The sequence below is a fragment of the Camellia sinensis genome, chromosome 10 (genome assembly GCF_055761805.1).
Source record: "Camellia sinensis isolate YWXY chromosome 10, ASM5576180v1, whole genome shotgun sequence".
NCBI lineage: Eukaryota > Viridiplantae > Streptophyta > Magnoliopsida > Ericales > Theaceae > Camellia > Camellia sinensis.
In genome coordinates, this window is record NC_138970.1 from 144,221,335 (window position 1) to 144,235,211 (window position 13,877).

Here is a 13,877-nt window from a genome sequence, read left to right on the forward strand (position 1 = left end):
TAACAACAGTAGCTCTATCAGTAAGCTTCATATCATTAGAAAATCTACAGCATCAAATGAAACTAGACATGCTGTACCACAAGTAGCAGCCAACTTAGATAAAAATGTGTGCCTAAAAATGGTCAATACTACTAATTACAGGTAAAACTACGTAGCAGCATATATAACAGCAGAACAAAATAACATGAATCATTATTATTGAACAATGGCAACAAGTGACTGCATTCACTTGTGAGTAGAACAACTATTCATGAGAATCTCACCGGAATATGAACCATTGGAGCCCCACCAAAGTAGGAAGAGAAAAGCTCTGCATCTAAGGTTGCACTCATCAAAATCAACCTCAGTTCCGGTCGACGAGGAAGAAGATCTTTGAGGACAATAAGTAGAAAATCTAGAATTGAATATGCATCAAGTTAGAAATTACATCTCAAATTCCCAAGCATAATAACCTCCATTAAGACAACATTCTACCTTCATTCATTCCACGCTCGTGAATCTCATCGACAATAACATGAGTGACGCCCTTCAAATTTCTGTCTACCAGTAATCTTCTCAACAAGATGCCTGTGGTGCAAAAGAGGAGGTGGGTGTCCTTTCCTTTCATACCCTCCAACCGAACTTTATAACCAACCTTTATAGAAGGAAACCAAGAAACAGAAATATTACTTAGGATAAAAAAATAAAACCCCCAACAAAGGTGATGGATGGAAAATGCCAATAAATGGTTGCGATTGTAGCAGAAAACTCACTGTTTCACCCAATTTCTCTCCCCTCTCTGCAGCAACTCTTTCAGAAACAGACATAGCAGATATTCGTCGAGGCTGAGTACAGATAATACTACATAAGGGTCCATGAACAGACTCAATCTCAGATTCCAAAATGAATTGGGGAATCTGCGTTGTCTTCCCACACCCAGTTTCACCTGAGACGATAACAACCTGTAACAAAATCCTACCTATTATAGAATTACATCAAATCAAATTACAAAGGTGGGGGGGAAAAGTGCACATTAACACTACTAGAAACCAGTTTGTCTTTTTAAACATCCAATTCTCCAATAAGTTGTATCATTTGTAAAGTTAGAAATCTTGACAATCAAAAATGTATGATACGAAGGTGCCAAAGGGAACAACACCTAAGTCCCAAATCAAACATAAAAGCCATGTTTATTCATTTGGAGTTGCAGTGAAACGAAATCATTTACCATTCTATTGGTTCAAAATGATTGAGCAGGTCCACACTACATGCATAATAGGATCCAGTAACAAACTTTTGGAGCATTAAAAGCCTAGAAAATAATATTGGAAATTTGTGTTAATGCATATAATAAGATAGTGGCATATGATAGTGGTGTTGGTGGTAGATAGTGGCATGTATAGAATATGATAGTGGTGTTGGTGGTAGATAGTGGCATGTATAGAATATGATAGTGGTGTTGGTGGTAGATAGTGGCATGTATATAATATGATAGTGGTAGATAGTGGTAATATATAATATGTAAGTGGCATATAATGGGTTATAATGATGTTTGTAATATCTCCTATATAAGGAGTGTCATTTGGTCTTGTAAAATAAGAAGTTTTGAATATAACAGAAATATATTCCTTCTTCCTCATATTTTCGGAGTTCTTCTTCCTCATATTTTCTAAGTTGGTATCAGAGCTACAAAAAACACAGCAGCCCTAAAACCGTTATAGCCATGTCGGAAGTCACGTCCGAAACCACTTCAACCCCTGCCGCTACCATTCCGGTGAAAACGTCAAACTCTCACTCTATCCAAATCACCACCATCCGCCTAAATGGTGATAATTTTCTCCGCTGGTCACAATCTGTCCGGATGTATATCCGTGGGCAAGGAAAGATCGGTTACATCACTGGTGACAAGAAGGCTCCTGCTGTTAATGATCCGCTGTTCGACAGTTGGGACGCTGAAAATTCCATGGTTATGACATGGTTGGTCAATTCCATGGAGGAGGATATAAGCTCTAATTACATGTGCTATCCTACTGCACAAGAATTGTGGGATAATGTTAGTCAGATGTATTCTGACCTAGGAAATCAATCTCAAGTTTTCGAATTAACTTTGAAGTTGGGAGAGATTCGTCAAGGAGATGATTCCGTCACCAAATATTTCAATTCGTTGAAAAGGTTGTGGCAGGATCTTGACATCTTCAACACATACGAATGGAAATCGGTTGACGACTGCAACCACCACAAGAAAACTGTGGAAGACAGCCGTATTTACAAGTTTCTTGCCGGCCTCAACATTGAGTTCGATGAAGTGCGAGGAAGAATTATTGGCAGACCTCCTCTCCCATCCATTGGCGAAGTATTTGCCGAAGTCAGAAGGGAAGAGAGCCGAAGGAGCGTCATGCTTAAGAAAAAAGGTACTGGTGAATCAATTGAAATTTCTGCTTTAATTAGCGATGCTGCGGCCAACAAGGCTGCAAATTACCAGCGCAAGTTTGATGATAAGCCACGGGTCTGGTGTGATTTTTGCAACAAGCCTCGCCATACACGCGAAACGTGTTGGAAGATCCATGGCAAACCGGTCAACTGGAAAAGCAGCAAACAAGGAGAGAAGAATCGTGGCTTTCCTACCGCTAATGAAGCCGATTCAGGTCCCTTCAACAAAGAGCAGATTGATCAACTCTTAAAGCTGATAAAATCCAACTCCTCATCCGGTATTCCTAGTGTTTTGTTGGCACAAACAGGTAGAAATCCTAAAGCCTTCTCTTGCCTAAACTTCTCTCCGTGGATCATAGATTCCGGTGCCTCCGATCACATGACTAGTTTTTCCCATTTATTTAGTACCTATTTCCCTTGTTCTGGTCATGACAAAATCAGAATAGCCGATGGTAGTTTTTCACCTATTGCAGGAAAAGGATTTATTAAACTAACTGAGAAAATTAATCTCAATACTGTTCTTCACGTCCCCAACTTAGCCTGTAACCTTTTGTCTGTCAGTAAACTATCTAAGGATTCTAATTGTCGTGTTACATTTTTTGAATCCCATTGTAAATTTCAGGACCATAACTCGGGGATGATGATTGGGCGTGCTAGGATGCTTGAAGGTCTTTACTACTTTGATGAAGTACCTGTTAGTAATAAAAAAGCTCAGAGCTTTAATAGTACTAGTTCAATCTCTGTTCGAGAAAAAATAATGCTATGGCACTATAGGCTAGGACATCCTAGTTTTCTTTATCTGAAACATTTATTTCCAGAATTATTTAAAGGGATTGATTGTTCTTCTTTTCATTGTGAAAGTTGCATTTTTGCAAAATTTCATCGCTCTACTTACTTGCCAAAACCTTACCAGGCTTCCAAACCTTTTTATTTGATTCATAGTGATGTTTGGGGCCCTTCTAAAATCACTACTCTTTCTGGTAAAAGATGGTTTGTTACATTTATTGATGACCATACCCGCTTATTTTGGATTTATTTGATGAATAAAAAATCTAACGTGAAAAATTTATTCCCAAATTTTTACAATATGATTGAAAACCAATTTCAAACCAAAATTGGTATTTTACATTCTGATAATGGAACAGAATATTTCAATGAGCAGTTGGGTGAGTTTTTGGAAAAAAATGGGATTTTTCATCAATCTACATGTCGGGATACCCCTCAACAAAATGGCATTGCAGAACGAAAAAATAAACATCTACTTGAAGTAGCACGTGCTATAATGTTTTACATGCATGTTCCTAAATATTTATGGGATGAAGCAATTTTAACAGCATCTTATTTGATAAACAGGATGCCTACAAAGGTGTTAACATACAAAACACCTTTCGATTGTCTCAAAACTTTTTTTCCTGACACGAGGTTGTTTTTCTGATTTACCCGCCAAAGTTTTTGGATGTACTGCCTATGTTCATGTTCCTAGTCAATTTCGTTCAAAACTTGACCCCCGTGCTATAAAATGTGTTTTTTTGGGTTATTCCTCAAACAAAAAGGGGTATAAGTGTTTCGATCCTCAAACCAAGAAATTTCATGTGAGTATGGATGTGTCATTTGTGGAAACAAAATCCTATTTCCCCAACACTTCTCTTCAGGGGGAGACAAGTGGAGTAGAAGACCGTTTTTGGGATATTTCTATCCCGCTCCCCAATGTCATTTATCCTACACAAAAACCACATCTGTCTGATAATGATCACTTAGGAGAACCAAGTTCTATGGTGCCTAGTCAAGAAGATTCTTGTTTAGGGGGAGAAGTACTACAAAATGATCTAAATCCTGAGCTTCAGGTTTATACTAAGAAGCGATTTCATCTGAGGAATAATGACCCGAATGTCCATCCTAATGACCCGAATGTCCACCCGAGTTCTGGCATCGAAATTTTAGGTAATCCTATTCCTTTTATTTCCGACCTTGATGTTCCTATAGCAATTAGGAAAGGTGTCCGAAATTGCATTAAACATCCTATTGCAAATTACCTCTCCTATCAAAGACTGTCTAAAAACCATAGAGCTTTCACATCTAGGATTTCACACTTGTTTGTTCCAAGGAATATACAGGAAGCATTGGATGATCCGAATTGGAAATTAGCAGTCATGGAGGAGATGAATGCTTTAAGGAGAAGTGGTACTTGGGAGATAGTTGATCTACCCAAAGACAAGAAAACAGTTGGGTGTAAATGGGTGTTTACGATAAAATGTAACGCAGATGGAAGCGTTGAGAGATACAAGGCGAGACTGGTGGCTAAAGGCTTCACTCAAACTTATGGGATCGACTATCAGGAGACGTTTGCTCCTGTTGCTAAAATAAATTCCATCAGAGTACTGTTATCTCTTGCAGTAAATTCAGATTGGCCTCTACATCAACTTGACATTAAAAATGCATTTCTCAATGGTGATCTTGAAGAGGAGGTGTTCATGAGCCTACCGCCGGGATTTGAGCAGAGACTTGGAAGCGACAGAGTATGCAGATTGAACAAGTCATTATACGGACTCAAACAATCACCAAGAGCATGGTTTGAACGCTTTGGGAAGGCAGTTATCAGTTGTGGCTTCTCGCAGAGTCAAGCAGATCACACAATATTTTATAAACATTCAAAAAACAGTAAAATTGCAATTTTGATTGTTTATGTTGATGACATCATTTTAACTGGTAATGATGAAGCAGAGTTAGCAGCCCTCAAAGAGAAACTCGCAAAAGAATTTCACATTAAGGATCTGGGAGCCCTCAAGTATTTCCTCGGAATGGAATTTGCAAGATCCAAGGAAGGTATATTCGTTAATCAGAGAAAATATGTTCTTGATCTCCTTGGAGAAACAGGTATGCTTGGTTGTAAGATGGTGGAGACTCCGATCGAGCCTAACTTGAAGTTACAAGCTGCTAAGGCTGAAGAAGTCAAAGAGAGGGAACAATATCAGCGACTTGTCGGGAAATTGATTTACTTGTCTCATACGCGGCCTGATATTGCCTTTGCAGTCAGCATGGTAAGTCAGTTCATGCACTCACCAGGGGCAGAGCACTTTGAGGCCGTTTATAAGATCTTAAGATATTTGAAAGGAACTCCAGGGAGAGGCTTACTGTTCAAGAAACATGGACATCTTCAAGTTGAAGTATACACAGATGCAGACTGGGCAGGAAGTGTTACAGACAGGAGATCAACATCCGGATACTGCTCCTTTGTAGGTGGGAACCTAGTTACATGGCGGAGTAAAAAACAGAATGTGGTAGCTAGAAGTAATGCAGAAGCAGAGTTCAGAGCTGTTGCCCATGGAATCTGTGAAGTAATGTGGATTAAAAGAATTCTTGAAGAATTAAAGCTTTCTCACCCGACACCTATGAAGGTCTATTGTGACAACAAAGCAGCTATATCTATAGCTCATAATCCAGTTCTACATGATCGCACAAAACATATAGAAGTGGATAAACATTTCATCAAGGAGAAAATCAATGCTGGCATAATCTGTATGACCTACCTTCCAACAGGTGAACAATTAGCTGATGTGCTAACGAAGGGACTACACAAGAAGCAATTTGATAAGCTGACTAGCAAGCTGACTATGGAAGATATCTTCAAACCAGCTTGAGGGGGAGTGCTGGAAATTTGTGTTAATGCATATAATAAGATAGTGGCATATGATAGTGGTGTTGGTGGTAGATAGTGGCATGTATAGAATATGATAGTGGTGTTGGTGGTAGACTATGTTACATGGACTCTTCAAATTAAATCAAATACCCGTGTCGGACACCCGACACTCGGACAAGGGTATGGGATATGTGTCGGATACTTTTCAACGGATACTTCTTATATAATTGTATATAACACTATTATTATATGTATATATTATTATATAATTGCTATAAATGTCATTTTGACACTATAAGTTACATATAATACCATTTTATCTCACATATTAGATTAAAAATATAAAAATATGACATTTTTTTGCCGAGTCCGCGTATCGTTAAATTTATGATTTGATGAGTCCGACCTCTAGATACATACCCGCACCCAACACCCGTACCCGAGTCCATGTAACATAGGTGGTAGATAGTGGCATGTATAGAATATGATAGTGGTGTTGGTGGTAGATAGTGGCATGTATATAATATGATAGTGGTAGATAGTGGTAATATATAATATGTAAGTGGCATATAATGGGTTATAATGATGTTTGTAATATCTCCTATATAAGGAGTGTCATTTGGTCTTGTAAAATAAGAAGTTTTGAATATAACAGAAATATATTCCTTCTTCCTCATATTTTCGGAGTTCTTCTTCCTCATATTTTCTAAGTAAATTAATACAATGAGGGTGGCGGTAACAAGTGAGGACTTCAAATTGTTTAAGGCGTAAAGCCTCTTTATTATAGAGTCAAGTGATACAAAGATTTCAATAGTCATTTATGCCTCTCTAGTGATTACAATGGTCATTTATCCATCATTTCAGTCAAAAGGAGTAATTAGTACAGCAACTTCAGGTCAGGCAGGTCCTGACATACCTGATTCTGTGAAATGGCCATTAATAAAGCATCCTTCTCTTTATAAGCAGGGAGACTTTGACGAAATTTCATCATCTTTCTACCTTCTCGAGATTCCTATAACAAATCAATTTATTACAACATTTGTACCGTTCTGTCGTGAATTCAGAATTAGAGAAGATAACCTAACTTGCATGATTTCTGAAGTAAATAAAGCAAAACACCCACAAGTAATTGACACTAAATGGCATGTAAAACTAGGAAGCTAAATCAGTAGAAAACATAAATCACTAATAATTTACTACCATATTCAACTAGTAATACAATCTTCTCTATTTACCATAACAATAAACTGGAACATGAACTCAACATTAATCAAAAAAGCAAAAATAATTTTTTTCCAACAATACAAAGTATATAAAGCAATGAAGGTGCAAAGGAATCCCTTAATATCTGTTAATTTGCACCAAGAAAATTGATCTACATTCATATTGCAATACAATCCACACAACTATGTTCATAGTTGTATGATACTGAAAATCTTAGGCGCTAGATTGAAACTCAAATCTTATGGCATACTGAAAAATTATCAATTGTTAGCATAGATGGGATCACAAAGGAACCACTATCTTTCTTCTTCTTTTTTTGATAAATAACCAAACTTTATTGAGAAAGCATCAAGATGATGCAAAGAATACAAAAGCGAAAACAAAAGCCCGACCGAACTAACAAATCAAATCCTCCACAACATCTACAAAGGAACCACTATCTTTCATACTTCAAGCTAACCAGAATTGGATTAGTTATTGTAGCCAAATTTTTGGATGTCTTAAAAGGTTTTCGGAAAACTCAAAAGAGTGAAAGAAGTCATTATTCAGCCCTCTTATGTCGGACAAGGAATGGCTGCTGAAATGAGGAAAAACTTGTGCTCATAGAAATAGATGTGACGGTTGAAATACATATTGATAAAAAATGTCTCGTTGGCAGTTAAAGTACAAAGAATTTAACAAAGAAAAAAGGGGAAGAAGAAGAAGATAGTTCTAGGAATTACTCCTAGAGACCTTAAGCATCACATATAGGGTTTGATCATACAATCTTAAAAGAACATATTAGATGGCAATAATTCTCTCCAAATTAGAAGCAATTACATAGCTTTTATAAGTATTCTTAACCTAATAGGTATTGATTTCCAATTAGAAAACTATGACTTTTAATTCCCAAAACCTTAAATAATATCCATAAATAAAAATCCTAACAGAACAATAAATTACGGTTTTAGAGACAAATGTAGAGACGAAATCACTTTGTGAAGACAAAATATTTTAGTTGTCAAAAGTGTCGTCGTTGTATTTTTAGCATTGAAATTAGATCTTTAGTAATGAATTCCTATCATTTTGAAAGCAAAATTTTCGTCTCAAAAGTAAACATTTTGGCACGTAAGTGTTTTGTCCCTTGAAGTGCATTTATTAGTGAGATTTTCAAAATTGTGTCGTTGTCCTTTTTTTGACTTTTTGGGACGGCCTTTTAGTGACGACTCACATGATGAATGAAATTGGTCTCCTAATATTTTTTGCAACAAAATTTTCACTTTCAAGACGACAAAGTTTGGTTCCTAAAACCCTTGTATGTTGTACTGTAATATGCAACTTAACCCATGGGCGATTTGGAAATTGCCAAAATACCCCTAAACTAAAAAACTTCAACCAATGTAGATAATGTAAAAATAAGCATAAGATAAGACCCATAAAGCTTAAATATCCAAGGTCCCGAGTGGTTGTGCATCATCCAATGCATGTCAAATCAGCATATGCTTTATACCCCTCATTGCTTATATAACAAACTAACTTTGATCCTCATTGTGTATATCACAAATATGCTTACAAAAAGCATCCACTTCAACACTAGGACATTCCTCTACAGGCAAGGAACCATATCAATTGGTTTTTAAGGAAGTAAACCTGTTACAGTCTCAAAGGGGTTGTGACCAATAGTCCGATTTACTGAACTCTTATAAGCAAATTCGGCCATAGGAAGAACTTGATCCCAACTACCAACAAGGTCGCGTGAAAGGCATTGAAGGTCATCCAAACTTCGATTAACAACCTCCGTTTGGCCATCCAAAAGAAGAAGAAAATTTCAGCCTTCTATTGTGCATTTTCCACGAAGTACACCAAAACTAACTCATAAACTTCGCATCATGGTCCAAAATGATTTCTTTTGGCCAACCATGAATTTGGACAACTACTATTAAGGAGATCTTCTTAGCAATATGGATGGCATCATAAGTCCTTGAACAACGAACACCATTTTTTGTAGCAATCCACCACCATAAAAATGGAAGCATGCTCCCTAAGAGTATGTGGCAGAACTAGGACAAAGTCTATGCTTAGGTCGTGCCATGGCTCATGTGGTACTGGAAATGGAGTGTATCATAAAGCCAGCTGAGAAGATCTACCAACTGCTCCGCCATACAATCATTCAAATTTGAATGAAAAGCAACATCACAAACCTCATGTGACCCCAAAAGATAAAAACTAACATCATGCTAGCGGATTTCTAAAACTATTTGGAAAAAAGAAAGCATAAGAACTTAGGTTTGGACTTGATGAGAAATCATATTGATTTGGTGATGAGCTTTTAAAGATTGCAGATTTTAGAAGGCCTACTCTCACCTTCCCGAATCATGGTGAAGTTGCGACTATTTCACTTGGAGAGTTCCCTCATGTCTTTCATGTGTACGTGTTTTATTTTTTGGCCAAAAATTGGGCGTTTTTTTTTTTTTTTTTTTTTGGGTAAGAAGGGTGACCCAATGCACAAGGCTCCTACTAAAGCAGGGCCTAGGGAGAGAAAGATGTAGGTCACCTTACCCCCATTTCAGGAAAGACAATTTATGTGACTCAACCCTCAACCATCAGGACAATGACAACAAGCCTATATCGTTATTTACCTTGGTATGATCAATATCAATTATTATTCTCCTAAAGTTCTAAGTTCTTTTAAGACAAAAATCATTATTATTACAAATAAAACTTGCTAGGGTAGCAATCAGGTACAAGACTTCAGTTGTTGATTGCTAGTTCATTCTCAACATCAATTCAGTGGTCTTATTTCTTTTGTTTGTTTCTTGTTTCCTTGTTTTTGACAACTCAATTGCTAAGTCCATTATCACGATCAAACTAGTAATTGTATAATGAACAAATGTAATTACACCATATTTTTTCCTATACAGTTTTATATTCTAAATGTACAAAAAGTTACGTAATTCCCTCCCCAAAAAAATGATATATATGAAAATGCAGAAGAAAAAAACATGCATATAATTTTCCCGCCAAAATTGTTCAACTCTATCACAATAGTGAATAATTTGATTTATACAAAGAACACGCCAGATATGGAAACATACATAAAGACGTGCTCACTTCCAACTTCTGACGCAAGGACAAAGCAAAACAAATACATTCAATTATAATACATAAAAGGGATGCTCTTCCATATTTGTTAAGGTATTGTGAACCTGCCAAGCTTGTTGCTGACTGCGCATTTGCATACTTCTTCTCCAAATGATTTTCCCCATGACAGCCTTACTCTGTGGCAGTGGCTCCGGTTGCTCAAAAAGCCCCTCGTCAGTGGCAATACTACAGCTACTGTTTGATCTTGAAAATGCATTATCCCGAATACTCTCCATACTCCCAGACTTTTGAGAAAGGTGATCTTCAAGATAACAATCCACTCTCCTTTGTAAACTAGGAGGTAAGACCACCTGTCAATCCTTGAGAGTTCTGGTTAATTGCTTGAGAAGCAAGGGCAAGGAAAGAAAAAGAAAAAAAGTGCCCGAGGCACAAGAAAAAGAAAAAAAGTAATGAACACAATACACTTTTCACTAATTTCAAAACCCTTTTCATGATTTCAAAAATATCCTTTTCACCATTTCCAAACATTTTTTACACAAATTTCAATATTAAAGAATGCCCCAGGAGCATTTGTTAGTATTTTCCAAAGAGGTGGGGGAAACAAACACATTAGCCTTGTTTGGTTTCTTTTTCAGAAAAAAAAAAATTCAGAATCATTTGATAAAATAAATATCAAAAATACATTTTTAAATTTTAAAAAATTATTTTTGGCCTCCCAGAATTTTTTAACAATGATAAGTGTTTTTTTATTTTTTTCACCAAATTAATTTTTAATTTTTTAGAAAAATTTCTTGAAACAAGTTTATGAAAACCAAACCAACCATGGCCAGTGAAATTAGAAAAACATGCATGGGTTAAATGTTCATTACCAATAAGTGAAGCCTATAAGCTATGAAGCACAGACACCTCTCCAGAGGTCACGTATAGGTGTCCGACACGTGTCGGACACAGACACGTGTTGGAAAGAGTTGGACACGCTGCGGACACATTAAGGACACGCTGAGGACACTCAGCACTCTAGGGACACGTTAGGGACAAATGGAGTACTATTTTTTTCAAAAAAAATTAAAACTTTTAATTTTTTTTACTAAAATAGCATACCTAAGATTGATAAATTTAATAAAATTAAATATTTGACATCAAATACATAATAAATATTTAAAAATATACATATAATAAAAATAAAAAAATATCTATTTTGAACGTATCCCCAACGTGTCTTGTCCTGTCTTGTATTTTTTAAAAATTTACGTGTCCGCGTGCCCGTGTCATGTCTGTGTCGTGTCACGTGTCCGTGTTCGTGCTTCTTAGCCTATAAGTACTGAAATAAATTAACATAAATCAGCAAGAGGAAGCAGTAACATTCAGCTTGAATAATAAACAAAATATTAAAAAAAGGAGAGATTTTTCAAGCCAGATAAAAATAAGGGGATTATTTTACAACAATAAAATTAATATATATATCAAATTTTTCACATAAAAAAAAGGGATGAATTATTTTATAGCATCTGAAGAGAACTCAAAGCATTACTATGATATGGAAATCAGAATCTGGTCAAAGAAGAATTTACAGAATTAAGTGGAGAAAAGCTCAAGAAAGTACCTCTCTCTGTGGCCGCCTATCATCCAGATCAAATCTGTAGTTTGGCAATGGAAGCTTACTAACAACGACAACTTTTACATACAGATTGCTGCCAAAGTTTTGCAGTTCAAAAATTCAAATCCACTTATTAATCAATATGGAATGTAATGACAAAAAATAGGTTTTCATAAAGTTAGTTGAAGATAGATACCTATACAAACCCATTTTGCTTGCCAAAGACGCTATTTGCTCAAAATCTCGTCTGTCCTTTTTGTCCCTTGACACCAGCTCTTGTTTATGTTTGCTGTGTAAGAGCTTAGTTAACTTCCATTTCCACCCATCAACATTATCTGAGGTGGGAGCACCCTGAAGAACATGTAGAAAGTTCAGATGACTAGTGACACACCCATAGCTGTGGGGGAAAAGAACCACTCAGGGAGGGAAGCAGGAGCAGAGGTTGATACTATATGTTTGGATATCTAATACACATACACCAACAAACTAATCGAGGCGACTTCATGATCTATAATTTTTGTGTTATGATTTAAAGAACATATGTAAAAAGGTACTCATGCAGACAGACACATAAAGCTAACCCTTTGAATATGGCACCAGCAACAGAGAACAATGGAGACTAAGATGGACTAGTGGCAAGATAGAGGACAAAACTGAAAATGGAACATCCATAACAAGCTGAAGGTAAACACCCTTGGGGGCAAGACGAGAAGAAAAACAACCGAGGTGACTGCGTCAAGGTGCGGATGTGACATGGCTCAAACTGAAGGCTAAAGAGGACGAGCAGAAAACAATATTGGTGTATGTAATATTGTTTAATATTATATTCCATTTTTAATGTATTTCCATCTTTTGTTTTCTTGTACACTATTCCACTTCAGGCCTATATTAGCTCTTTTGTACAATTTCAGAGATAAGTGAATATACAGAGTTTCTCTCATTTTCTTCTCGCATCTTTTACCCTTAACTGTATCATGGTATCAAATTCTATGATTCAGTGATCTAGTTTTTATCACCACCACTTTTGTGTCAGTCTTTGTTGTCACTGTTGTTGATGTACCAATCACCATCACTGCTGCAAGCACCACATCAAAACCGCCCTACACCTCTGTTTTTCTTTCTCCAGGTGATTGGATCGTAATTTTGATATCATCAGAATCCTTGTCTTCTCATTTCGAGTCAGAGCTGCCAAACACATCCTAAAAGACCTATCACATGCCTTCACGCTGCTAACAATTGAGCACATAGATCTCAATCACACCAAATTGTTCACACAGTGCCACACACCGCCTCAACTTTTGATGCGTTAATACCTCCGCACACATCAGTTCTTTTACGCTCACTAGTGTGACTTGGATTCGTCTTGTTGCCTGATCTTTCTGCGTTGGATCCAACCCGTCTCGCCCACTTGTACCGTGCATTGTGTGCACTTTACTCTCTGCTTCAATCAGGCCAAACATATTCATCTATTTCATTTTTAATCCTGGTTCAATTTCGTTTTGAATGGCTCTGTACCCGCTCATATAGGTTTTTCGACATTTTGAACTTGATTTTGGCCTCTGTTTTTGCTGATGCTAGTACAGTGTTATTCTAGCCTCGGATGCATCAGAACTTCCGATTATGGAGTGATCTACCATCTTTCGATCTATGCACGGAATCTTGAAAAGTCTCAAATAATATTCCCCTTAGACAGGCCTGAAAATTAGATATTTTGCACCCTTATTTCAATAAATCCTCTCCAATTCTGGTAATCACCCTCCTACTTCTCCATATGCCACCTCAGGTACTTCTTGAATTTTTTTTTTTTTGTGCAAGTTGTAATCACATGACATCATACCTTCAGGTTTTCTCTTCAAAATAGTATGTTTCTCATATTCTAGCCATCCATACTATCAATTGTTCTGACATGCTTATTAGTTATTTTGGTCA

At 36.7% G+C, this 13,877-nt stretch overlaps 1 protein-coding gene across 4 annotated transcripts in view; it reads right to left on the reverse strand.

The window, feature by feature from the left end:
• LOC114294237 (DExH-box ATP-dependent RNA helicase DExH5, mitochondrial) overlaps nucleotides 1-13,877 on the reverse strand; it is a 58,678-nt gene that overhangs the window by 26,354 nt on the left and 18,447 nt on the right. For 2 of the 4 annotated variants that reach the window (XM_028238361.2, XM_028238362.2), the window contains exons 2-8: nucleotides 12,145-12,299; nucleotides 11,955-12,042; nucleotides 10,456-10,701; nucleotides 6,963-7,058; nucleotides 753-941; nucleotides 475-634; nucleotides 264-394 (exon numbers count right to left, since the gene is read on the reverse strand). In XM_028238361.2, the coding sequence (XP_028094162.2) occupies nucleotides 264-394; nucleotides 475-634; nucleotides 753-941; nucleotides 6,963-7,058; nucleotides 10,456-10,701; nucleotides 11,955-12,042; nucleotides 12,145-12,299 (1,065 nt within the window). Of the gene's footprint in view, nucleotides 1-263; nucleotides 395-474; nucleotides 635-752; nucleotides 942-6,962; nucleotides 7,059-10,455; nucleotides 10,711-11,954; nucleotides 12,043-12,144; nucleotides 12,300-13,877 lie in introns of all 4 variants that reach the window. The other 2 variants (XM_028238364.2, XM_028238363.2) reach the window with 2 other exon arrangements.